We start from the raw sequence: 27,992 nt of genomic DNA, 5'->3' as shown, positions 1-27,992 counted from the left end.
GCAGTTTGATGCTGAAGGTAGGACTTTAATTTTTTATTTCTTATTATTTTAATTGTGCCTAAGGAAGGATGGTTTTGCAAGTCTGTTGTTCCCTCAGGCTTGATTGGTTCAGGTCCAGGTCCTCTCTGCTTCCCGCCCCTATCCCAGACCAAATGGCCTCCGATGTACTTACCTGCGCCGATTTCATTAACTCTCTGCAACGGTTTTCTCAAGTGGCCACATACGCTGGCTTAAGTAGAAATGGAATAACGATTAGCTGGCCAAAGTTGCCTAAATGGGCAGAACTGGCTTAGGTAGCTGGCAACGTCCCTTTTGAGATAAAAAATTAACCTAAAAAAAATGTAACTAAGTGAGTTACATTGGTGCAAACTGATTGGGGAAACTGGGGATTTTTAAGTTAGGCCAGAAAAAGCAGCCAACTCCAAAAAAAACAGAACTCCTGGGGAAAATTGAGTCCAAAATACCCACCATGTTGGTTTGCACTCGAATGTAATTATTTAAAGTGACCAGAGATAGCTGTTAAAAGGTTTTTTCTAACTGTAAAGCATCAATAACTTCACAATTAATGTACTTTTTAAATTATGTTCTTGATCGTACTTGTAGATGGAGTCATAATACTTAATGATAATAATATTTTAATATTTCTTTGTCATTCATGTATAAGTTATTATTGTAAAGATTCAACACCCACTATGTTAGATTAAACTTAAAATGTTATGTGGTCAGCGTCCTTTTAAGGATCCTAGCTTAAAACACATCATGTATGACATCATCAGAACAGCTCCATCTAATTGGGCTGGGTAACACACTGAGCTGGCTTAATTAAGGCCCCATTAAGGCAAATTCACTTTCTACAATGAGATGGAGCCAGCAGCGGGGTCGTGACCCGCTTGGGACACCGGCCACACCGGACCCGCCCAGGTCAGGAAAATTCTGGTCTTTGCCTTTGTTGTCCCCATTAATGCCAGATTGACGTTAAATACTCATGATTCAATATACCTCCAGAGCTGACAAATGCTGCAAAAATTCTCATCAATGATCTTCACCAAGGGTTTAATATATTAGATGGCATTCCCCACACTCCCCGACAAGTTTTCACTAGAATTTTAATCCTGCTCTCAAGGGGTAAGAATGTCAAGAGTATGCTAAACACAGAAAATTAATCCATTGATACTCTTTTCTGACATTCCACCATTCTTACTCAGGTCTGGTTCATTGCAGATTCATGAACAGAAAACTATCAGCTACTCCACCAGTTCCTTAGTTGTCGCAAACATAGCTGAATGATAGTAAACATGTCATTTGCATAACACTCACTTTCACAGTGTGATACAGTCTTACCTGTCAATTTAGTATAATCACCAGTGAATAAAAAGACCATTACAAAACAATACCTATTCCTTCCTCCGCAATCGAAATCTAAACTATTACTGTGCATGAATTGAAATGTCACATCCCATTCAGAAGGCACAAGAGAATGTTTTTTTTGAAGAGTAAATTGTTCTCTGAAAAATAGCAGCGAGTATTTCTGTAATCTGGAGAGTATTGTGCTTGTAGAATAGATTGTCGACACTTGAGGGAACAATTATTTTTGGAGATGAAAATCTATGTATTTTTAAGGAATTGTTTTATTAAGAAAGAGATTCACTTTCATATAAACGTGGAGTTGATTGTTAAGAAGCTATAATGAACAGATGGAACCATGTGTTCATTATTATTAATAAAATATTTTCATATGCACCAGTACCAATTTGTGACAAATTAAAAGTTCCATGTACAGCGTACATGAAATTAAAGCTGGCAATTGATTTGCATCCAGTATTCTGTGGCAATCGCGTCTCCCAACACTAACTGTTCTAACATTTCTGGGTAAGTTTTTTTTAGCCACTGGATTGAGAAGGACAAGCTACATTGATGCTGGAAGAATCAGTTATCATTTGTCCGATAGCTCCAAAAGATTCAGCAGCTGTATCAATGACCCATTTACTGTACACAGGCTGAACAGCTCCTGTAAAAAGGACATATAACTCCTGAATAATATTCTTGCCAGAGACAGAAAGCGGGAAACTATAGACCAGTTAGCTTAACATCTGTCTTTGGGAAAATGCTGGAGTACATCATTAAGGAAGCAGTAGCAGGACATTTAGAAAATCATAATGCAGTCAAGCAGAGTCAGCATGGTTTTCTGAAAGAGAAATCATGTTTGACAAATTTGCTGGAGTTTTTTGAGGATGTAAGGAGCAGGGTGGATAAAGGGGAACCAGTTGATGTCATGTATTTGGATTTCCAGAAAGCATTCGATATAGTGCCACATAAAAGGTTACTGCACAAGATAAGAGCTCACAGGGTTGGGGGTAATTGATAGAAGATTGGCTAACTAACAGAAAACAGAGAGTCGGGATAAATGGATCATTTTCAGGTTGGCAAACTGTAACTCGTGTGATGTCACAGGGATCAGTGCTGGGGCCTCCACTATTTACAATCTATATTAATGCCTTGAATGAAGGGGCCGAGTGTATTGTAGCCAAATTTGCTGATGATATAAAGATAGGTGGGAAGGCAAGTTGTGAGGAGGATGCAAAGAATCTGCAAAGGAATATCGATAGGCTAAGTGAGTGGGCAAAAATTTGACAGATGGAGTATAATGTGGGAAAATGTGAGGTTATCCATTTTGATAGGAAAAATAAAAAAGCAAATTATTATTTAAATGGGGAGAGATTACAAAATGCTACGTTACAGAGAGATCTGGGGGTACTTGTACATGAAACACAAAAAGTTAGCATGCAGGTACTGCAATTAATTAGAAAGACAAATGGAATGCTGTCCTTTATTGCAAGGGGGATGGAGTATAAAAGTAAGGAAGTCCTGCTCCAACTGTACAGGGCGTTGGTAAAACCTCACCTGGAGTACTGCATGCAGTTTTGGTCTCCTTATTTAAGGAAGGATATCTGAGAAAACTGTGAACAAAAGTTTTGGAGGCAGTTCAAAGAAGTTTCATGAGGTTGATTCTTGAGATGAAGGGGTTGTCATATGCAGAAAGGTTGAGCAGGTTGAGCCTATACACTTAGAAGACTGAGAGGTGATCTTATTGAAACGTATAAGATTCTGAGATGGCTTGCCAGGGGTAGATGTAGAGAGGATGTTCCCCTCTTGGGGGAATCTAGAACTAGGGGGCATAGTTTCAGAATAAGGGGATGCCCATTTAAAATGGAAATGAGAAAAAATTTCTTCTCTCAGAAGGTCGTGAATCTTTGGAATTCTCTACCCCAGAGAGCTGTGGAGGCTGGGTCATTGAACATATTTAAGATGGAGATAGACAGATTTTTGAAGGATAAGAGAGTCAAAGGTTATGGGGAGCGGGCAGGGAAGTGGAGTTGAGGCCAGGATCAGATCAGCCATGATCTTATTAATGGCAAAGCAGGCTCGAGGAGCCAAATGACCTACTCCTGCTCCTATTTCTTATATTCACTCTTAGATAAGATGTACTACATTGAGAAGTACTACAATGAGAATGGAGACTGAAGAAATGAAAAAAATTGAGGATTTTTTTTGACTTGGAAAAGAGAGGTTTATAGAGAGACTTGAACTAGGTTATTTTTTTTAAATATGAAGGGTTTGCGGGGAGTAAATATCAACTTTTTCTAGTGATTGTTGAATCGATAACAAGGAGGACACAGGATTATCATTCGTAGATGAAGGGGTAAATTAGAACAGCTATTTTCACACAAAGATTAATTAGATGTCGGAATAGTTTTGCACTACTGAGGCAGAGGTTAGAACATAATTTGGAAGAGAATTGCATCATGAAATCCAAAAATATAAAGTGATACAGGGAAAAGGCAGGAAAATAGGATTAGGGCAGATTATTCATGAGTGCGCACTGGTACAAGTATGATGGGCCAAATTACTTCCTTCTGTGCTGTAACTTTTATATTTCAATTAAACAGTCAGCATTGGTACAGCCTATCCATTTATCGACTATGTCAATCGAGGACAGTCAATCCTCCTGTGGAAACAATCAGTAAGGAGACATTAGGGGAAATTTTAAGCATTGGATAGCCCGCCGGTGGAGCAGGTGGTCCTTCATGGACTTCAATGGAAACGAAAATCAGGCAGAAATTAAAAATGGCTGCCGCTGCGCTATGAACCATTTTGCACTTCAGCCCAAGATACATTTCACCCCCGGTCAGTTCTGAGGCAGCCAGTCCTGTTACTGACAGTCAGCATTAACAGTCCGAATAGACTACTGAGACAGTCAGTCTTGTTATAGGCACAGACAGTATTGAGACTACCAGTCCTAATAGAAACACAGTCAGTCCTGCTATAGACACAGTCACTTATAGGACAATCAGTCCTGTGATGTGCTGGCCTGGCTAAGTGACTATGTTGTCGTTTGCGACCTGATGCACATTATAAGATTCCTTTGCAATGCACATTTTTGAGAACTACAGATGTGTCCTTGATGTTTCACTGACTGTGCCAGGTTATTGGCAATGGTGAGTTTCCTTAATTATGAAACACAACATGAAGAAATGGTGACTACTCCCAAAGGAACCCATTATTTTTTCACACCTATAGACAAAAAAAAACAGGAAGAAAGAAAAAAAACAAGCGGCCATATTCTGTTCATGGAAATCAAGCTGATAGACATCCGACACAATATGTTACAGGCATAAATCAACCTGCGGCACCTGCAGTTCTCTCTCGTAAGTTATTCAAAATGTTTATTAAGAACTACTTGAATTGCACATTAAAATCCATTTTGCTCTCGTTTGAAAGTTGCCGTTACTTTTAACCTCGTAAATGAACAAGAAATGTATTTTCATGGCTGCAGATTAACTAAATGCGGGCAGGCTGTGACTTCCTATTTGCTTGCTGTAAATTTACAGTCCATGTTTCAGGAGCCGAAGCACATGCCATCATCATTTTTATTACCTTGCTGTGAAAGGCTGATTGTGGAGACACTAATGCTACAGCACTTAATCTGTCTCTCTCACACACAGATCCGTTGTTACTGCTGAAGTTTTGTCAGACTGCAATCTCTCCCCCTTCTTACTTTCCTTCTTGATCTTATTCAAGACCTGGGTTTATAGTTTCCTGACGGCAACCTGTATTTTGCTCAAATCTTCAGCAATTTGTTTTACATGGTGGCAATGGAGCATTGTCAAGTGAAACACTTGTGCCACTAGCTCTATAGAATAATGCAACCATGACTTGCTTGATGCATCTGTGCAAAGCTGCTTTGGCTTATGTCACAGATGTCCCCTGTGGCAATCTGGAATAGCCCTGTAGTACAGAAGTTAAAGGCAATAATGACCTTAACAGCCACCTCCAGAGCAATGGATGCAGTGAAGTTGGGGTGCAGGTCCTCCAGAAAGCGGTGTAACTCTGTGATAGTCTTGTGTGTAATGCAAAGCTTCAGCCATTATACACTGCTGTGGGAGTAACTGGTGAATGCTTGCTGTCTGGCTGAAGTGCAGTGTCACCAACTTGGCCTCCCTCCATTTCTCATCCTCCTTCTTTTCTTCCCACAAGCAAAGTTGGAGAGGAATTCCCAATGGGAAGCCCAACGTGCTCTGTCTGAAATGAGGGAGCATTCTCAACCTCTCAGCAAATGGCGCAAAGCTGGAGAACAAACTCGGGTAGTAATGGCAACAACAAAAAAATTCAAAGTGTCACAGTAAGGTTTTTATAGCACCTGCAATTGAATAAGCTTGTCCCTTTGAAATTACTTCTAACTTCAAAGCAGTACCTTGCAACCTTGAATATCAATTTTAAACTGTGTTATGTTGTTCAGGTAAATATTTGTCCCTCAACCAGCACAACTAAAAAGATTATCTTGTCATTATCACATTGTTGCTAATGGTATCTGGCTGTGTGCAAATTGGCTTTGGCATTTCCAACATTACAACTGTGAATACACTTCAAAAGTATTTAATTGTCTGTAAAGTGCTTTGGGACGTCCTGAAGAATTTACATTAAGAAAGAAAGACTTGCATTTATATAGTGCTTTTCAGACCACTGGACATCTCAAAGCGCTTTACAACCAATGAAGTACTTTTGGAGTGTAGTCACTCTTGTTATGTGGGAAATGTGGCAATCAATCTGCTCACAGCAATATGATCATGACCAGATAATCTGTTTTAGTAATGTTGATTGAGGGAAAAATATTGGCCAGGACACGGGGGATAAATTGTGCCATGGGATCTTTTATGTCCACCTGAGAGAGCAGACGGGGCCTCGGTTTAACGTCTCATCTGAAAAACGACATCTCTGCCAGTGCAGCACTCCCTCAGCACTGCACTGGAGTGTCAGTCTAGATATTGTGCTCAAGTCCCTGGAGTGGGACCTGAAACCACAACCTTCTGACTCTGAGGTGAGTGTGCTACCCACATTATCAGTGTGTTGCTGCATTTTTCTTCTTCTGTATAATTATGTTATTGGCAAACACAATTTATGCTGTGTCCTATATGTAGCATGGGCCCTGAGTGTTTGTGTAATTCTTTTGTAAATAAACTGAAATATTAGTTTTAACCTGAACTTAAGTCTGACAGTGTGATATGGACAACCTTTCAGAGTAGACTGGAGAGCATGGTGACCATCCCACATGTTCTCTACCAGATATATTGTGCTATATTTACTGGAGACCTGCGGCATAGTATCTAATTCTCGGCATGCATAAACGTGCAAGTTTCTGCTCATCTGCTACTTCGGTGGATTAAGTAAACTGTCTTTTTGCTGCAAACGCAAGTTTGAAGTATTGTGGGAATGGCTCAAATTGCAACAGATGGTTTATGAATACTTTAATTTGCTGGTTTTTGGCAGTAGTGCAAAATCTCCACCAATTGGTAAGATTCACGGCCAGCAGTAACCTACTGATGGCCATGAAAACCAAGGCTTGACCAAATAATCCTTGATTATTTTTTACTCCGTGCTTAAAGGGGCATTTAAGGCATGTTTAATTCCCAGAACATTCAAGCTGCACTCAAACTGTATATAATCATATTGGCTTGCAGAATATTCCAATGTTACATTCAATACATTGCAAGTCACTTGCATTATGTTTTCTTTAAAATAATTTTTTTTTTTTAAACAGAGTTCATTTTCTTGAATATGCATGTGTTGGGCACTGTTTCTGTAATAGTTAGATCTTCAAAGGCAATTCCATCTATTTATGTTATATTTTTTATGGTTTGATCTCTATGTTTCACTAGAGTCTAATGAAAATCCCTGCTCATCCGGCAGAACAGAAGGACCCACCAATTAAACCCCTTACAAATGTAGAAATAAAATCAATTGAGAACTTAAGTGCGTCCTTCTTTAATTTTCCTGACGTTCATTAGAAATATCATTGCTAAATAATGAAAGCAAAACATTTAGTGCTGAAGGATTCTGCTGTGTGTCTAATCCTGTACATTCGAATGCAAATTGCTTAATCGTGCAACCCAATGAATCGCATAATGGTGCCCATTCTCAACATTGTGCAATGGAGGAGGAGACACTGTTCAAGGAACAGCCATAGGTTTTACTCATTTAAAGATCAAACAGTAGGTGCAATATTAATATTTATTCTGTCGGGGTTACATGTACTACTTGAATAAATCTATGTAATGAAAGCACAGGGCTGCCTGCTTATTTCAGAGTTTTAATACTCTCATTATGTTTAACATGAGAATGGTAAGCTGCAAAACAATCACACTGACTCGGCATTTATTTAGAAATTGTATTCTACCACTCCACAGAAACCAGGATTCTCATTTTTTTTTTAAAAGAGGTTAGTTAATATCTATTTATATGGTACATGTCCCTTGTCCAAGGACACTTTGCAATAATGCAGTAAAAATAGCAGATTTTTGAATTATGTGGTAGAAATCTATATTCTGTGGCAATTCAAAATAAACTGTTTTGAGAGGAGGAAGTTTACCATACAGTGTTTTTGCAAATTAATCCAGCTGCAAATATTGCACACTTGGTCTGAAATTATAATGGTAGCATGTTCGGTATAGTCACATACCGATTCATTTTTTAATTCCATCACTTAAATTTTTAATTTCTGTCTCTGAAGCAAATATGTTACAGCCTGTAAACAGGTAAATGCCTGTTATCATTATGACACTTTCCAGTTAATGATGCCCTATTAATTTGTGCTCTGAAAGATGTGGGATGTCAAACATTTTTTTTATATATTACATTCCGTGCCTGCATGAAGCATTTCTATGACACAAACAGCGCAGGTTAGATGCAAATTAAAAGCTGCCCTCTATTCTACCTCAACAATGGACATTAACCTCAACCCCCGAAGGACACCGTCTGCTATACTTTCGATAGAAGCCATCCATTTGACCTTTCCACATGTGGCAGTCAAAATGGTGCCAATGTATGTCTAATTATGGGCAACATTCTGGTATAGACTCATGTCCAAATACAATCTGACGGAATCTGCCTAACATATTTCTCTTTGGATAGCTAAGCATTTTGCAATATGAAAATGTTGAGTGCGTGCATGGTCACTGTAGGGACAGACCTGTACCCACAGCATGACAAATAGGCTGTGCTGAAAGTCAACAATATAAGCCGTACCATCTACTTTGAATAAGGTCCAAACACAAAAAAAGCTTGCCCATAGAGCTTGGCCTGCAGTGCACCACACTGGAGAATGCAAAATCCAGCAAGGGAGAAACTCTTAAAGGGCCATGAAAAGGGAAGCTGTGACAATGACAAGAAAGATTGCGATTTGCTGATAGTGGAACAGCAGAGACATTTAGGCAACTCTGCTTCTCTAGTACATTGTTGTAAATGAAGATGATTGCTGGAATCAAGAGAATGGTGAAGATTTACTTCTTAATTCTGCTGATATTTCATGTTGGGCTCATCAATCATAGCAAATCTAAGTTCTTCCAACAGGGGCCAGTTGGGGGGGCAATCAGGAGTGGAAAACCTGACCGATTTTCCCCTACCATTCTGATTGAGGTCAGCTAATTCCTCAGAACACAGGACTTAAACCTTGGGTCTCCCTGGTTTGTATGCCTCAATTGCTCACTTATTAAATTGTGATCTGCACAGAGAGGTCTTAAATGGAGTGGAGTTAAACAGAGTGGTTTATTTGGGAATTTGGAAAGAGTGGGAATTTGGACAAGAGGAGATTAATTTTAAAATTACAAATAGGTAACTGATATTTCAGAGGCAGCGCATCTGCGTGGGAGTAGCAGCGGGAGCTGAGGCGGAGGTTTAAAAGGCAAGGCTCAACAGGCAACATTTGAAAGGGACGTCAGAGTTTAAAAGTGACGTCGGCACAAGGGAAGTAGCTGATTGATGAGTGTTTTTTTTCCCCTGTTAATGTCATGTGTCAACTGTCATTGTAACCCGTGTATAAGCTGACCTAAGTTGTACACCTTGAGAGCACTGACCACAGGGGGCGAACCTGTGGGAGACACTCCTAACCTGGATTTTCCGGTATAAAAGGGGAAGCTCCACCCACTGTCTGTCTCTTGAGGTCTTGGTAATAAAGGTAACTGGTCACAGAGTGACCTTCTCTCAAGTATGGGCCTCGTGTGCATTTATAGTGTATAGTAAGGACGTATTAGTTAAGTTAGTATTTTGTCTTTAAATAAAGGTTAGTTAAATCAGCTGATTGCTGAGTAGTTGCTGGGGGTATTTTGCTAAGATTTAGAGTTTATATTTGCTTGATAGTCCTGAGTCTAACTAGAAGGATGGCAGGGCAGCTTAGTCCCATGGATTGTACATCCTGTGGCATGTGGGAAGTCCTGGATGCTTCGCGCAGCTGGGACGACCATGTGTGCAGGAGGTGTTTCCAGCTGCACCAACTCGAGCTCTGCGTTTTGGAGCTTGAGCGGCAGCTGGAGTCACTGCGGTGCATCCGCGAGACTGAGAGCTATGTGGATAGCACGTTTCTAGAGGTGGTCACCCTGCAGCTTAAGAGTGTGCAGGCAGAGAGAGGGTGGGTGACCGCCAGAAAGAGGAGGATGAGGCAGGTGGTGCAGGAGTCCCCTGAGTCCATCTCACTCTCCAACCGGTATTCTCTTCTGAGTACCAGTGGGGGCGACGGTGCCTCGGGGCCAAGACCATGGCATCATGGGTGGCTCAGCTGCACGGGGGGCGGGGTGCAAGGGTGCGGGGAGGAAGAAGAATGGAAGAGCTATAGTGGTAGGGGATTCAATAGACAGGGGAGCAGACAGGCGTTTCTGCAGCCGCAGACGTGACTCCAGGATGGTATGTTGCCTCCCTGGTGCCAGGGTCAAGGATGTCACCGAGCGGCTGCAGGGCATTCTGGAGGGAGAGGGTGAACAGCCGGAGCTCGTGCTCCATATCGCGACCAATGACATATGTAGAAAGAGGGATGAGGTCCTGCAGACAGAGTTTAGGGAGCTAGGAGAGAGATTAAAAAGCAGGACCTCAAAGGTAGTAATCTCTGGATTACTCCTGGTGCCACGAGCTGGTGAGTACAGAAACAGGAGGATAGAGCAGATGAATGCGTGGTTGGAGAGATGGTGCAGGAGGGAGGGCTTTAGATTCTTGAGGCATTGGAACCACTTCTGGGGGAGGTGGGACCTGTACAAGCCGGACGGGTTGCACTTCAACAGAGCCGGGACCAATATTCTTGCGGGGATTTTGCTAGCGCTGTTGGGGAGGGTTTAAACTAGCTTAGTAGGGGGATGGGAACCTGAGAATAGATTCAGCAGGGAGGGGAATAAAGCTGGAATTAGAAAGCAAAAATGTAGAACGTGAGTTTGAAGGACAGAGGAAACAAGCAGGAAAAAGGGTAAAATAACAAACTTAAAAGCTTTTTGTCTAAATGCACGTAGCATTCGTAACAAAATAGATACAAAAGGATATGATCTGATAGCCATTACAGAGACATGGTTGCAAGGTGACCAGGGCTGGGAACTAAATATTCAGGGGTATTTGACAACTCAGAAAGACAGACAGAAAGGAAAAGGAGGTGGGGTAGCACTGTTAATAAAGGATGGGATCAGTGCGTTAGTGAGAAACGATATTGGTTCAGAGGATCAAGATGTTGAATCAGTTTGGTTGGAGATAAGGAATAATAAGGGGAAAAAGTCGCTGGTGGGCGTGGTCTATAGGCCCCCTAACAATAGCTACACTGTTCGGCGGAGTATAAATCAAGAAATAATGGAGGCTTGTAATAAAGGAACGGCAAAGAATGGGACAGTTGATGAGCAGTGGCAGACATTTAAGGATATATTTCATAACTTGCAACAAAAATATATCCCAATGAAAAGGAAAAACTGTAAGAGAAGGAACAACCATCCATGGCTAACTAAGGAAATAAGGGAGGGTATTAAATGGGTGATTTTAATCTTCATATTGATTGGACAAAGCAAATTGGCCAGGGTAGCCTTGAGGAGGAGTTCATAGGGTGTATCCGGGATAGTTTCCTTGAACAGTACGTTGCGGAACCAACCAGGGAGAAGGCTATTTTAGATCTAGTACTGTGTAATAAGGCAGGATTAATAAATGATCTCATAGTAAAAGATCCTCTTTGGAATGAGTGACCATAATATGGTTGAATTTCAAATTCAGTTGGAGGGTGAGAAAGTTGGATCTCAAACTAGGGTCCTAAACTAAAATAAAGGAGGTTACAAAGGTATGAGGGCAGAGTTGGCTAAGGTAGACTGGGAAAATAGACTAAAGAATGGGACGGTTGATGAGCAGTGGCAGACATTTAAGGATATATTTCATAATTTGCAACAAAAATATATCCCAACGAAAAGGAAAAACTGTAAGAGAAGGGACAACCATCCATGGCTAACTAGGAAATAAGGGAGGGTATCAAATTGAAAACAAAGGCATACAATGTGGCCAAAACTAGTGAGAGGCCAGAGGATTGGGAAATTTTTAAAAGCCAGCAGAGAATTACTAAAAAAATGATTGAGAGGGTCGATAGGTTATGAAAGTAAACTATCGTGAAATATAAAAACAGATTTTCTATGTTTCTATGGGGTATGGAGAGGAAGCAAGAAAGGGGTACTGAGGGAATGATCAGCCATGATCTTATTGAATGGTGGTGTAGGCTCGAAGGGCCGAATAGCCTACTCCTGCACCTATTTTCTATGTTTCTATGATAGAACATAAGAATTAGGAACAAGAGTAGGACATCTAACCCCTCGAGCCTGCTCCGCCATTCAACAAGATCATGGCTGATAAGAGTTTCTACAGGTACATAAAAAGGAAAATAGTGGCTAAAGTAAATGTTGGTCCCTTATGAGACTGGGGAATTAATAATGGAGAACAGGGAAATGGCAGAGACGTTGAACAAATATTTTGCATCGGTCTTCACGATAGAAAACACTAAAAATATCTCAATCGTGGATAATCAAGGGGCTATAGTAGGGAGGAACTTCATACAATCATTATCATTAATGAAGTAGTACTCGGTAAAATAATGGGACTAAAGGCGGGCAAGTCCCCTGGACCTGATGCCTTACATCCTAGGGTCTTAAGAGAAGTGGCTGCAGAGATAGTGGATGCATTGGTTGTAACCTACCAAAATTCCGTGGATTCTGGGGCGGTCCCACCAGATTGGAAAACCGCAAATATAACACCCCTATTTAAAAAAGGAGGCAGACAAAAAGCAGGAAACTATAGACCAGTTAAGCCTAACATCTGTCAATGAGAAAATGCTGGAGTCCCATTATTAAGGAAGCAATAGCGGGATATTTGGAAAAGCATAACACAGTCAAGCAGAGTCAGCATATTTTTATGAAAGCAAAATCAGGTTTGACAAATTTGCTGGAGTTCTTTGAGGATGTAATGAGCAGGGTGGATAAGGGGGAACCAGTGGATGTGGTGTATTTGGATTTCCAGAAGGCATTCGATAATATGCCACACAAGAGGTTACTGCACAAGATAAAAGCACACGGGGTTGATGGTAATATATTAGCATGGATAGAGGATTGGCTAACTAACAGAAACCAGAGAGTCGGGATAAATGGGTCATTTTCCAGTTGGAAAACAGTGGCTAGTGGGTTGCCGTTGGGATTGGTGCTGGGTTCTCAACTATTTATAATCTAGATTAATGACTTGGATGAAGGGACCGAGTGTAATGTAGTCAAGTTTGCTGATGATACAAAGATGGGTGGGAAAGCAAATTGTGAGGAGGACATAAAAAAATCTGCAAAGGGATATAGACAGGTTAAGTGAGTGGGCAAAAATTTGGCAGATGGAGTATAATGTGGGAAAATGTGAGCTTATCCACTTGGGCAGAAATAATAGAAAAGCAAATTATAATTTAAATGGAGAAAAATTGCAAATTGCTGCAGTATAGAGAGACCTGGGGGTACTTGTGCATGAAACACAACAAATTAGTATGCAGGTACAACAACTAATCAGGACGGCAAATCAAATGTTGGCCTTTATTGCAAGGTGGTGGAGTATAAAAGCAGAGAAGTCCTGCTACAACTTTTCAGGATATTGGTGAGGCCACACCAAGAGTACTGGGTGCAGTTTGGTCTCTGTATTTAAGGAAGTATATAATTGCATTGGAGACTGTTAAGAAAGGTTCACTAGGTTGATTCCGGAGATGAGGGTGTTGACATGAGGATAGGTTGAGTAGGTTGGGCCGATACACATTGGAGTTCAGAAGAATGAGAGGTGATCTTATTGAAACTTATAAGATAATGAGGGGGCTCGACAAGGTGGATGCAGAGAGGATATTTCCACTCATAGGGGAAACTAAAGCTAGGGGACATAATCTTAGAATAAGGGGCCGCCCATTTAAAATTGAGATGAGGTGAAATTTCTTCTCTCAGAGGGTTGTAAATCTATGGAATTCTCTGCCCCAGAGAGCTGTGGAGGGTGGGTCATTGAATACATTTAAGGCGGAGATAGACAGATCTTTGAGTGATAAGGGAGTAAAGGGTTATGGGGAGCGGGCAGGGAAGTGAAGCTGAGTCCATGATCAGATCAGCCATGTTCTTATTGAATGGCAGAGCAGGCTCGAGGGGCCAAATGGCCTACTCCTGCTCCTATTTCTTATGTTCTTATGTTGATTTGTTCTTAAGTTCTTAAATTTGTTGACCTATCAGAGTGAGCCGCAGCAAGATGCCCATTCTGGGGGGCGCGGAGCTTGCTGGCTGCATGGTACGACGGCTATGCCATCCAAGCAGACTGCGTCTTCTTGGCGGCAACTGTAATATTGAGCTCCCCCTAGTGGACTTCTGCTCCACCTAATGAACTACTGTAGTGTGCTTAGTGATGTCGCAAAAAATATATCACAGCAACGGGTAGGCATTCGGTCCTCTGCACCCCCGCCTGCACCCATCCCATGCCTGGGGTTAAATATCTACCCCACCCTGTCACAGATTTTCAATAGCAGCCATTAAAAATCACTTGAAAATTGTTTTTCTCGTTAGCATGAATGTGGCCTTTATGTGTCAGGTTTAAACACAGAAATCCCATTACAGATTGCTATGCCTGAAGCACTGAATTATAATCAGCCAGCTCTTCGTACTGTCTGGAGATCTCTTACCAATCAGAAATTGATGATTCTACTGATAACAACCAACATTTCTGACAGGGGAGCATCTAATATTATTCCACGTGGCAGATCCATGCAATATTGATTCCCATTGCCTGGATCCAGAAGTGTAACATGGAATTCTATCTGTGAGTTAAGTTATTATTTTTTTTGCCTTGCGCCAACTGGATTAAAAACTTCTTAGATTCAACTCATCTGTATGTTTTTGAACAACCAAGTCTTTTGAAATATCTAACCTCTGAGCAGAAGTTGAAGCTACGTTGGCACTGACATTCCCAATTCATTTCTTCACAGTACAGACATACTGAAGTGTACTTTGTGATGCGAGAGGAATCAAATCAGACTTCAATCAGAACGCAGTCTTTTTCAGATCATAAAGAATATTAAAGGTACAATTTCCTTTTGGGGAATCAGAAATGAAATGAAATAAAGCAGAGAATTAAATCTGGATGGTTAAACTTATATTATTGAATCCAGGAGCTTTCCTATGATTTTCCCAGTATCTATTATCCCTCATGGAATCTATAACCCCTCAATGCTGACCCTAAATCTGATTATTCTACAAAAAATGCAGGAAAATAAGACAGAATAAAAAACTGCCTTCAACCAGCTTCTAATTAGGTCTAAAATGACATATATAGTCATGTTGAAATAAAATCTTGCTTTCTCTCAAATGACAGGCAACCTCTTATTTCTTTACTCTTTTTGTCACTCTTGCCAAGTGTCCTAATTAAAATCAGATACAATAATGGATGGTTATGAATAGGAAATGAGATGTAATTTTACTGATGGCTTGAAATGATGTCATAAACCTCAAAGCTAAAGTTGGAAAGGTTCGTGAAGATCATTTACACTCTGAAATTAAGTTTCTGTCTAGCAGACCTTCCACTTTGACTGTATTTTTAATTTGACCAGCAGAAAACACCTACAGGTCCACCTCAGATATCCAGCAAGATGCCACAACCGAAGAAATCCCGAGGCTGATCACTCAATGGATAGGTTAGGCCTATAAACACCAGTATGGACTGGTTCTAAATGGGCTGAAGGGCCTGTTTCTGTGCTGTATATTCTATATATTTAAACATTCCTTGCCATCTTCAGCTTGGGAGAAACAACAGGGAGAGGCAGTATAATCTAAATGGTACTATCGAGGGGGTGCAAGAGCAGAGGGACCTGGGGGTGCATATTCGCAAATCTTTGAAGGAGGCAAGGCAAATTGATAAGGCAATTTATAAAGCATATGGGATACTGAGTTTTGTAAATAGGGGCACTGAATACAAAAACAAGAAAGTCATGCTAAACCTTCACAAATCTCCGGTTTGGACTCAGCTGAAGTATTGTATACAATTCAGCACCACACTGTAGGAAGCATGTCAAGGCCTTGGAGAGGGCAGAGGAGGATTACCAGGATGTTACCAGGGATGATGGATTTGAGTTATGTGGAGAGATTGGACAAACTGGGATTGTTCCCCTTTGAGCAGAGAAGGTTAAGGGGAGAAACTGTATCCTTTGGCAAGTGGGTCGGTAAGCAGAACTCATAGATTTAAATTAATTAACAAAGAATTAGAGGGAAATTGAGGAAATGTTTTTTCCCCACAGAGGGTGTTAAGATCTGGGGGCCGAAATTGGTGAATGGCAAGGGCCGCTCAAGTGCCGCCCAAAGGACCGCCGATGGCTGCCGAGATACCTGACGGGGTTTTCGGCAAATAGGTCCTTGAAAGGCAGCCCGCAGCAAAAGAGGGGCTTACGCCGTCAATCTGGGTGGCAGCGGATGGGAGCTCTCATTCTCGGCGGCAAAGGCACTTGCCGGCCAAGTGCTGTTGAGGATGGAGTTGGGCCCGCGGAGGTCGAAGAGCTGCAAATAAAAAGCATTAAAAAATGTTTGAAAACATCGGAAGACCTTCAGGGGACCCCATGAAGGTAAGTCGCTGTAAAGAAAAAAAATTTACAATTGTTTACTAACCTTTATTTTCAGCTCTTCATACCTACCGTCGGGGACAGACCAGCCTCCTCGCAGCGGTCTACACCCGTTCTGGCGCCGACTCCCACCCGCACCAATCTGGCATCTCGGCGGGCGGCAGTCCACTTATGCCACTCGGCCGTCCGCTGACGTCAGCGGGCGGTTCCCGGCGGTCCTCAACTCCCGCCCGCTGCAGCCCAAATCGAAACTGCCACTGGGCGCAACACGAGGAGAAATGTCGGCGGCAGTGGGCAGCAGTTGGCGGCAAGGCTATCCCTGGAATGCAGTATCTGACATGGTGGTAGAAACAGATTCCACTGCAACTTTCAAAAGACAACTGGACATGGAATCATAGAATAGTATAGCACAGAAGGAGGTCACTCAGCCCATTGAGTCTGTGACAGCTCTTTCAAAGAACAATCCAGTCAGTCCCATTCCCTCGTTCTTTCCTATATCCCTGCAATGTTTTTCCTTCAAGTATTTATCCGGTTCCCGATTGAAGGCTACAACTGAATCTGTATCCGCCACCATATCAGGCAGTGCATTCCAAATCCTAACGACTTGTTGTATAAAAAGGTTTCCCTTCATGTCGTCTCTGGTTCTTTTGCCAATCACCTTGAATCTGTGCCCTTTCATTATCAACCCTTTAGTCATTGGATTATTTACACTATCTAAACCATTCATGATTTTAACCACCTCTATCAAATCTCCTCCTAGCCTTCTCTGCTCCAAGGATAACCACCTTAGCTTCTCTAGTCTATCCATGTAACTCTAATCCCTCATCCCTGAAACCATTCTCCCAAATCTCTTCTCCTAAATCCCTTCTCTTCATGTCTTTCCAAAAGTAGTGGTGCCCAGAATTGGACAAAATACTCAAGCTAGTGTTTTATAGAGATTTTGCATAATTTCTTGGCTTTTGTACTCTATGCCTCTATTTATAAAGCCCAAGATCCCATATGCCTTATTAACTGCTTTGTTAACCCGTCCTGACACTTTAAAGATTTGTGCACAAACACCCCAGGTCTCTCTCTTCTTGCACCCCCTTTAAAATTGTACCATCTAGCATGTATTGTCTCCTGTCATTCTGCCTACCAAAATGCATCACCTCACACTTTACTGCATTGAATTTCATCTGCCATGTGTCCACCCATTCCACCAGCCTGTCTATATCCTCTTGGAGTCTGCTACTATCTTCCTCAGTGTTTAATACACTTCCAGGTTTTGTGTCACCCAAGTCATTAATGCATATCCAAAATAGCAGTGGTTTGTACTGAACCTTGGGGAACTCTACTGTGTACCTCCCTCGAGATGTACGGGGCCACACTAGATGCCGGATGCTGGATGCCTGCGAGGAACATCTGCGGCAGGCCGATACCTTAAAAGGAGCATACCACACCAGGAAGCAGCGCGAGCTGGTGCAGGAGGGCGACGGCACTGAAGTGGGTGACTGGATTGGGCATCACCATAACCCAGGTCAGTGATTGGAGCATGGGCAGGTGCTGCAGGAGCGGCGAGAGATTGCAGAGCATTGTGATCGGGGCCCAGGAGAGACGAGGGCCCAGAGGCAGCATGGGCCCACCCACACTGCGATATGTGTGCGCACTCGGTCCATGCAGCATAGCTGGTCTTCAGTCATCTTGGTTAATCCTTGTCACTGGACCAAGACCTAACTCTGTCAAGCTCGTGTGATGGCTGGTGTGCAATGGCCACCACACGTTAAAAAAATCCATGCACAGGCATCTTCCACCCTTCAACATGTAGTTCAGGACCTGGAATATTAGGGCCTTCATTGAAACACCTGTGAACTCATCCCTTTTTGGCGTGGAAGCAAGTCACCCTCGATATGAGGGAGTGCCTAAGAAGAAGAAGACCTCCCTCCAGTTAAAAAACAGCCATTCACCATAACTCTATTTTCTATTCCTTAGCCAATTTTGTATCTATGCTGCTATTGTCCCTTTTATCTCATAGGCTTCAATTCTGCCAACAAGCCTATTATGTGGTACTTTAGTCAACACGTTTTGAAAGTCCATATGCACAACATCAATGGCACTGCCCTCATTCACCCTCTCTGATATATCATCAAAAAACTCAATCAACTTAGTAAAACATGATTTGCTTTTAACAAATCTGCGCTGGCTCTCCTTTATTAGTCAATGCTTGTCCAAGAGGCTGTTAATTTTCTCCCAGATTATTGTTTCTAAAACCTACCCACCACCGGCGTTAAACTGACTGACCTGTAATTGCCAAATTTATTCTTCTCGCCTTTTTTGAACAATAGTGTAACATTTTCATCCTCCAGTCCTTTGGCACCACCCCGTATCTAAGGAGGATTGGAAGGTTGTGGCCAACACATTCGCAATTTCTACCCTTACTTCCTTCCCTCAGTAACCTAGGATGCATTCCATCTGGACCAGGTGACGTATCCACTTTAAGTACTGCGAGCCTTTCTATTCCCTTCTCTTTATCTATTTTTATCTTATCCAGTATCCCAGCAACCTCCTCATTTATAGCTTTGGTAACAGCCTCTTCCTTGGTAAACAGCGATGCAAAGTAGTCATTTAGTACCTCAGCCACGCCTCCTGCCTTCACCAGCAGATCTATATTTTGGTCCCTAATCGGCCCCACTGCTCCTCTGTTTTACTGTTAATATGCCTCTAGAAGACCTTTTGGATTTCCTTTTATGTTAGCCACCAATCTATTCTTGCACTGTCTCTTTGCCCCTCATTTATTTTTTCACTTCTCTTCTGTACTTTTTATATTAAGCCTGATTTTCCCTCATATTATCAAGCTGACATTTACCATATGCCTCATTTTTTTTTGCATCATCCTACTCTCTAATCCCTTCATCATCCAGGGAGCTCTGGCTTTGGTTGCCCTTCCTTTCCCCCTTGTAGGAATGTACCTAGATACATACTGGAAGAGGATTAATTTGCAGTTATAGAGAAAAAGAAGGGGTGTTGGATTAAATTGGACACCTCTTTCAAAGAGCTGGCACAGGCACAACAGGATGAATGGCCCCCCTTCTGTGCTGTAAGATTCTATGATTCCATCTCCCATCCAACTCCATAACCTCCCATAGCTATCAAGTAATACCCCAAATCAGTGTGCAGAAATGCCTAAATTCATTCTCCCTCTTCTCTTTCCCCTTGTGACTTTCGTCTCCTGACAAAAAATTGATCTTGATTCTGCCAACTAGCAACTTCACCCAGGCATGTCGAACCGTTTGGCTGGATATGATCCTCAATGTTTTTATTTGCAGTATCATGTAATCTGCAAAGTAGCATGTGCTTCGACATTCTGTATTTTAGCAAGACCAGAGCAAGTAGGTAAATTCTTGAACAACTCAATCAAAGTAAAATCATGTGTCAAAACTAGTAACGTTTACACTGGATTTTATTGTGTACAAAAGTCAAATTTACTGTCATGGATGTGGAAGTTTGGTGTTTTACAACTATTTTGGTGCATTTATATTGCACATATCCGTTTGACAGCAGTGATTGCTTTGCCGTGTTACAGAGCTGGCAGCACAGAACTATACAAACAGGGCGAAGAGAATGAATCATACATTTATTTTAAATTATTTGTAATAGTTTATAGTAATAAAACTATCCACAATATCTGAGTGTATTTACTGCTATAATTTGATTTGACAGTGTTATAATGTGAATTGAAAACATGAAGTTATATTTTCCTACCCCTAGATGTCTTCAGTGTGGCTTATAAATAAAGTCGTTTACATAGCATTGATACAGTGTGGTAGTGACATCTGGTGGCAGAACTTCAATACTACACCAGCCTATTCACTGGATCATGTCTAATTTATTTAATTGCAACATCAGCTATCCATTGGATCCTCAAATGAATGGCTGGATCTGACACCATCCTGAAATGTGTACATTGATTTTGCGTGCTTTTAATGAATTATTCAGAACATATTGGCACAAAGTCATGTGACACCAAGATAAATTCAATAAATTAGGAGAAACGAAATAAAACATGCTTTGTTTCATCAATTTCTTTAGATTAATTTATTCTCAATTTTGAGAAGGGCTCCTCGATTGAGTGGGCAAGAAGGAAACGTATTTCAAGATCCAAGCCTCCAGGGGCTCGATGAGACGGTTGATGGTTGATGATTGTCCTAGCTGTTGCTTTTCCCATCTGCATTCAGTAGAATAGCCTGGGTACTTGGTTGCATGGCAGGTTTATACATCAATATGGCCACTAGGCAGACCACCTTACCCTTTTCTTAAGTTCTATCATCAGTTTCTACAACTTGGCTCTTGCTAAATGTATAAAATATATTCTCCACACCCAGAAAAACCACACACAAGAGAATTGGTATCCATCTATTATCATTCAAGGGAGATTATCGGCATAGACACATCACCCAACTCTTCAAACATGGCAAACAAGCTGCTGTTAGTTGATAATCAGTGTGTCGCAAGCTAAAGTGTACATGAACACATAAGATTGATGGGCAGGAAAAGACCAGCTGGTCCATTAAGCCTATCCCAACTTTTTGTTTCTTTTCTTTATTCGTGCATGGGATGTCGGCATCGTTGGGAAGGCCAGCATTTATTGCCCATCCCCAATTGCCCTTGAGAAGATGGTGTTGAGCTGCCTTCTTGAATCACTGCAGTCCATGAGGTGAAGGTACTCCCATAGTGCTATTCGGGAGAGAGTTCCAGAATTTTGACCCAGCGACGATGAAGGAACGGCGATATATTTCCAAAACAGGATGGTGTGTAACTTGGAGGGGAACTTAGAGGTGGTGGTGTTCCCATGCGCCTGCTGCCCATGTCCTTCTAGGTGGTAGAGGTCGCAGGTTTGGGAGGTGCTGCCAAAGAAGCCTTGGTGAGTGGCTGCAGTGCATCTTGTAGATGGTACACATTGCAGCCACGGTGCGCTGGTAGTGGAGGGAGTGAATGTTTAAGGTGGCGGATGGGGTGCCAATCAAGCAGACTGCTTTGTCCTTGGTGTTGAGCTTGTTGGAGCTGCATTCATCCAGGCAAGTGTAGAGTATTCCATCACACTCCTGACTTGTGCCTTGTAGATGGTGGAAAGGTTTTGGGGAGTCAGGAGGTGAGACACTTGCCACAGAATACCCAGCTTCTGACCTGCTCTTGTTGCCACAGTGTTTATGTGGCTGGTCCAGTTAAGTTTCTGGTCAATGGTGACCACTAGGATGTTGATCGTGGGAGATTTGGCGATGTTAATATTGTTGAATGTCAAGGGGTGATGGTTGTTGTAGATAGTCATTGCCTGGCACTTGTGTGGTGTGAATGTTACTTGCCACTTATCAGCCCAAGCCTAATGTCGTCCAGGTCTTACTGCATGGACTGCTCCATTACGTGAGGAGTTGTGAATGGCACTGAACACTGCGCAGTCATCAGCGAACATTCCCACTTCTGACCTTATGATGGAGGGAGGGTAATTGATGAAGCAGCTGAAAATGGTTGGGCCGAGGACACTGCCCTGAGGAACTCCTGCAGCGATGTCCTGGAGCATCTTGATTCAACACTTCCTCCCGCACCCACGCCCCTTTCTGCCTCCCACCCCACTCCCCGGTCCTGGCTCCCGCCCTCCTCCCCCCGCTCCCCCACGCCCACCACAAAGGTACAGAAAAAAATCCCTGGGCTAACAAGGGGAAAAATACTTCGGAAAATTCCTCTCAGACTCTCTCAGGTAATCAAAACCAGTCCTAATCATCACATGGAGATGTTATCTATAAAGGCACTTGTATTGTAACAGCAATTCATTTGCTTGTTTATGAAGATATATTTCATTTTTCTCATTATAATCTACTGGCAATAGAATGATTAATAACTTCACAATTTAAAATTAAGTTAATAAGAGCACAATGATTGAGTTTATTTTAACATTTCAATGAAGATAGTTGGATATTGTTCATTACTGTTGAAGGAACTATTAATAGCTATTCTGGAAGAAATTGGTAAGTAATTTTGCTTCAGTTTGCATTCGTTAATTGTAGCCCTGAATTTACGGGTTTCCTCAATGTAACTCTTCTTGTAATATTCAGATGCCCAAACAGTAAATTCTTTGTGTACACAATACATGATCTACTCTTAATTTACAGTTGCTTAATTCAAATTATTTGATAATTCAATTTTTAGCACTAAATTCCCACTTTGCTGCTTTATTTGCATTGTTTAATTGCATAATTTATTTTTAGTGCAAAGAATGATTTCAATTTATCAGTAATACAGTGTAAAGCCGAGTGAGATCTACCTAGCAAAGTTATAGCAGAGAGGGTTGCTGGGAGTCTAAAGATGAAATCAACTGTTATATAATAAAATCACTCTGCTTTTAAGCCCTGCAGTATTATGATCTGAATCTTTCTTTCTGAATGTAGTGCACAAGCTTTGAAAAGAGATGCCTTATGGAAGTATGAGATACTTAATCAAACAGAAAAAGTAGGCCCAAAACAATACTTCCACACACTCCAGGGCAACAGGGCACAGGTTTAGGGTTGTGAAGGGCAAATTTAAGACAGAGATCAAAAAGTATTTCTTTAGAAAGAGAGTGATTATGAGCTAGAAGGATTGCTGAGGTCAAGACTTGATCCATTTAAGAAACAGCTGAAGCTATAATGGAAGAGGGAAGATTTTGTATTCCTGGAAGGATGAGATCAAATAGGCTGAAGGACCTTCTCCATCTCAACCTACCTTGTGAAAGCAACAGGAATAGTCTTCATCTTTACTGGCTGGGGCATAAACTGACGGAGCAGATCACCCGCCCCTTATAGAACCCTCCCGACTCCCGTTCACTTTGATTTCAAATGGAAATGAAAATCAAACAGGTTCCATGGAATTGTTTGATAGGAGTCCTTTTGACCATTAGGGCTGCACTGGCTGATCAGCATTTATGTCCTTACAATGAGGGAAAAGGTGCTTCAAACAAGTATCTCAAAGAGCTAGAAGCTGCCTTTAGAAGATTGAGGCTGCCCTTTCACATCATATTTTGATACCATCACTTGCTGCTTTACTCCTTGGTTTATTATTGTTAAATTCACATTAGAAACCAATGTAAAACTTTGTAAAATACATTGACCCATGAAATAAGACAACAACAGCAACTTGCATTTATATAGTGCCTTCAACATAGTAAAATGTTCCAAGGCACTCACACAGGAACGTTATCAAACAAAATTTGACACCAAGCCACATAAGGATATTAGGACAGGTGACCAAAAACTTGATCAAAGAGGTTGGTTTTAAAGAGCATCTTAAAAGAAGAGAGAGAAGGATTTAGGGAGGGAATTCCAGGACTTAGGGCCAAGGCAGCTGAAGGCATAGTCACCAATGATGGAGCGATGAAAATTGGGGATGCGCAAGAGGCCAGAAATGGTAGAATGCAGAGATCTCGGGGGGTTGTGGGGCTGGAGGAGGTTACAGAGATAGTGAGGGGAAAGACCATGGCGGGATTTGAAAACAAGAATGAGAATTTTAAAATCAAATTGTTGCCGGATCGGAAGCCAATGTGGCTTAGTGAGCACAGAGATGATGGGTGAACGGAGCTTGATGCAAGTTAGGATCCAGGATGCAGAGGTTTGGATGAGCTCAAGTTTAAAACTGCACCTTAAGACTACAACAGGATTATGAAACATATATAGTTGTGACATTACATTTCATAAGCATTTTAGTTTGTTTCAAGATTATAATCTTTTACTGTATCTGCATGACATGTGTTTAAAAACTAACTCAAGAATTTCGGGTTCACATTATACTTCCTGAAAACCTGGGAAACCAATGAAGCCTGCTTTTTGTTATTGGGCTGGAAGACTTAGTACTGGGACTTATATAATCTCTTCCTGGACCAGTGTAAGATATGCTTGAAGTCCCATTTTAGCTCTCACTTTGCATTCCTATGCATTAAATGGTCACATGCATTATAGTTCCCTTGGCAGGCATATTTCATTAACCTGTTGAAATTACTGCCTTGATTTTTAATTTCATTTTCTACGTGATTTCTTTCATTATATAGAATTCTATTTAGTATATTGAACCTGGGTTTAATACATTTATTAAATAATGGAAATTTATCTCAAGGGAATTGATAAAAGTAGATATTACAATAAAATATCATTGGTTACTGCTCAAAGTTAAATTTTTGTGTGTGTTTCATAACTTCACTGGGCAAGATTTCCACTATGCTCTGAATGTCATGAAATCATAAACCCCTTTATAAAGAATGAGTTGTTGAAGTCAATAAATAAATTACTCAAGTCAATGAACATTACTTCAACAATTTTGGATCTTAACTGTCCCTTATTTTCTTGCCCCTTCCTCCCACTTAATTCCCATTTAATTCCTACTCATTTTGGAACTGTTTTGACCCATTTCTCCTCAGTCTCCTCCTGAAGCCCTCATCGTCATAGATGACAGTCTACAGCCAATTTAATTTCCGTTTACTTCATTTCACATGATATTAAGAAGCGGCTAAGTGCACAACAAGAGATATGGGGCCCGAATTTGATGGACTTACCGCCGGCTGCCACCAAGTTTTCTCGGCGATCTCCCTGTTTTCTGGGCGCTCTCCCCTCCGAGCGAGTTTGGTGAGGCCCTCACGTCGGTGGGGAGAGAAGACCGCTGGGGAGTGTCCGGTGGCGTCCGCTGGTGTGCGCTGGCATGCAACGCCGACAAAAGTCCTCCCGCCCACTCCCTCCCCTAGATTGGTCCGGGCGGTCCTCCCCTCCAGCAGCAGAAGAGACCACCGCGTGGAGGCAGGTCTTACCTGAATGGTAAGTACGAAGACCGACAAGAAAAGGTTAGCGCACTTGTTTTCTTCATTTCTTTTGCAGCGATTTTGATGGATAGGGTCCTCTGAAGGATTTGTAAAAGTTATTTTTCCATTTGTTGAAAATGTTTTTTTTTTCCCTCCCAGACTCTATCTTCGGCATTGCTTCGCCAAGGATCGCATTTGCCACCCAGAATCTGACCTACCGCCCGCTGCCGCCCAGCATCGACGTGTAAGGCCCATTTTTCCGTCGGGCGGATTTTTCCCCATTTTTCCACCAAACCTCTGCCCAAAGTACCTGTCAGGATCTTAGCGGCCCTTTCAACGATACATGGGCAGAAATTAGGTTTGACCAAACTCGGGCCCATAGAACCTGACAACACCCTGGCTGTACTGCTTAAGACCTCTGCACCAGAATTAGCTAGTCCCCAGTAATGACAACTCTCGCAATTTAGTCACAAGACATGTGATTTTTAATGAAAATCCCCCCCAACACGCGATCTCATGATTCACCCCAGAAAACACGAGTTGATGAAATCCCATTACCTCAACCCAACTTTCTGCGACCTCTTCCTGCATCTTTAGCCTCTGTGCATTCCTTGTCCCTTCACTTCCCCATTGGTGGCAGAACCTTCAGCTGATTAATTCAAAACCACAACTTCTATATGAGAAAAAAACAAACTTTGCCTGCGTGCCCCACGTGCCCCTACATATAATGTTCCAATTCCAAACGGGGCTGGGCCCCCGTTAACTGGGCGCTGATTGATTTGACAGGTGCGTTTCAATGGAATCTTTGCAAAGCATAAAGGAAGCGTGACCATGCCAGTAAGACACTGACTGATTGACCCTGCAAGATGGTCCAGGGAGGGGGCAGGGATAACTGCTTCAAAACTATGAGGTGTGCAACAATAGGTTTACTTTAAACCATGTGTGAAATCCAGAAACTAAGGTGTGAGGACAGTTGTCGCATAAAGGGGAACAATTTATGAAAGTAGGTGTAGAAAATATTTACACTAGATCCTGCACAATGGCCACAGTATGCAATAAATATTGTACTGAAAAATCCAATGTGGAATCTATCAGTTCAAAGGCATCAGACATTAATTTTCTTAAATTGTCTTCACTTTATTTTGGCTAAAATTGCACATAGTGTATTGAGCTGGTTTTTCAAGGTGGGAGAGAGGCAAAAGGTGAAAGGGTTTAGAGAGGGAGTTCCAAAGAAAGCGACAAGGCAGCTAAAGGTTCTGCCATTAATGGTGAGGCGAAGGGACTGGGAACACAAGAAAGGCTAAAGGATGCAGGACGGGGTACAAAACTGGAGGAGGTAACAGAAAGTTGGGTTGAGGTAATGAAGGGATTCGAAGATACTGACAAAGATTCTAAATTTAAATCAGTGTTGGGGGACACGCAGCCAAAGCTAGTTTGTGAAAATGAGGATAATGGGTGAACAGGACTGAGTGCAGAAAAGAGTAAGAGTGGCTACGTTTTGGACGAGTCAGACATCACGCAGTTTGGAGAATCAGAGCCAGAAAGAGTGCATCAGTGACAAAAGCATGGTAAAGCATTGCAGCAATGCAGGAGTTGAGGTCGAAGCAGAAACAGGCAGTGTTGCAGAGGTGGAGGCAAGGAGTTGTGGGGATGGGTAGGATGTGGTGTTTGGGGCTCAGCTCTAGGTCAAACAGAGGTCAAAGTCTCACATGGGCTGGTTCAGCCTGAATGAGTGGGGAGGAGGATGGAGTCAGTGACAAGGAGCAGAGCTTATGGTGGTGGCCAAAAACAACAATAAAATGTATTGTTACTTCTCGACTATCTCAGACACAGCATGTATAATAGCGCAGGTTTTGGTTCACAGGAACGTTGAGGCTTGATTTTAACATCAGACATCAAACAAGCGGGCAGTGGGTGGAATGCTCACCCCTTCCTTCTGGCACGTGGCCCAAGCCATAAATATATATGCTTAATTGTAGAACTAATTTTATATCAGTCATCGTAACCTTAAACTGAGATGAATGGCAGCATGGTGATAACTCGTAGGATTTTTAAAAAACGCTTTTTGAAAAGCATTTTCAGATGCAGTAGTATAGCTTTTGTAAAGAGTTGTGACCTGTTAGAGATTAATTAAAGTCACCAATAAGGTTTATAAATGAATTTCAATCTATATTGATTTATGTCTGAAAAAATTAGCAACTCATGATTTCTTACCAAATCTCATGATTTCTAAGCGTTTGTCTCATGGTTTATAAGATGGTGGGTTTGGCATTACTGAGCCCCGAGCCAAACTATTCTAGTGTAGCTATAACAATGCCATATAACCGACGATGTGAAAACACACAAGGTATGTTTTGTCTATAAAAAGCAAGACAAATCTAACCCAACCGGTTACTGCCCTATCAGTCTCCTCCCAATCATTAGCAAAGTGTTGGAAGGAGTCATCAATAATGCCATCAAGCGACACCAACTTGCTAATAACCTGTTCAGTTCAGGCTTTGCTCCAGATTTAATCACTGCCTTAATCCAGGAATGCAAACAAGAGCTGAATGCCAAAAGGAGAGCTAAGCATAGCTGCCCTTGGCAGTATTCAACCAAATATGGCACCAAGATGCCCCAACAAAACTGATCAGTGGGGATCAAAGGGAAACATAAGAACATAAGAACATAAGAATTAGGAACAGGAGTAGGCCATCTAGCCACTTGAGCCTGCTCCGCCATTCAATAAGATCATGACTGATCTGGCTGTGGACTCAGCTCCACTTACCC

At 41.8% G+C, this 27,992-nt stretch overlaps 1 protein-coding gene across 1 annotated transcript in view; it reads right to left on the bottom strand.

Annotated features, from left to right (window-relative positions):
• Positions 1-1,880: 1,880 nt before the first annotated feature.
• The window catches only part of LOC139262438 (teneurin-2-like), an 84,410-nt gene continuing 58,298 nt past the window's right edge, over positions 1,881-27,992 (bottom strand). Inside the window, exons 3-5 of the mRNA XM_070877629.1 lie at positions 25,233-25,321; positions 18,851-19,007; positions 1,881-2,008 (exon numbers count right to left, since the gene is read on the bottom strand). Of these exons, the coding sequence (XP_070733730.1) occupies positions 1,881-2,008; positions 18,851-19,007; positions 25,233-25,321 (374 nt within the window). The remainder of the gene's footprint in view (positions 2,009-18,850; positions 19,008-25,232; positions 25,322-27,992) is intronic.

This window comes from Pristiophorus japonicus, chromosome 4, assembly GCF_044704955.1.
Source record: "Pristiophorus japonicus isolate sPriJap1 chromosome 4, sPriJap1.hap1, whole genome shotgun sequence".
Taxonomy (NCBI): Eukaryota; Metazoa; Chordata; class Chondrichthyes; family Pristiophoridae; genus Pristiophorus; species Pristiophorus japonicus.
Note: the sequence above shows the minus strand (reverse complement) of the source record. Positions and strands in the feature narration are given on the sequence as shown.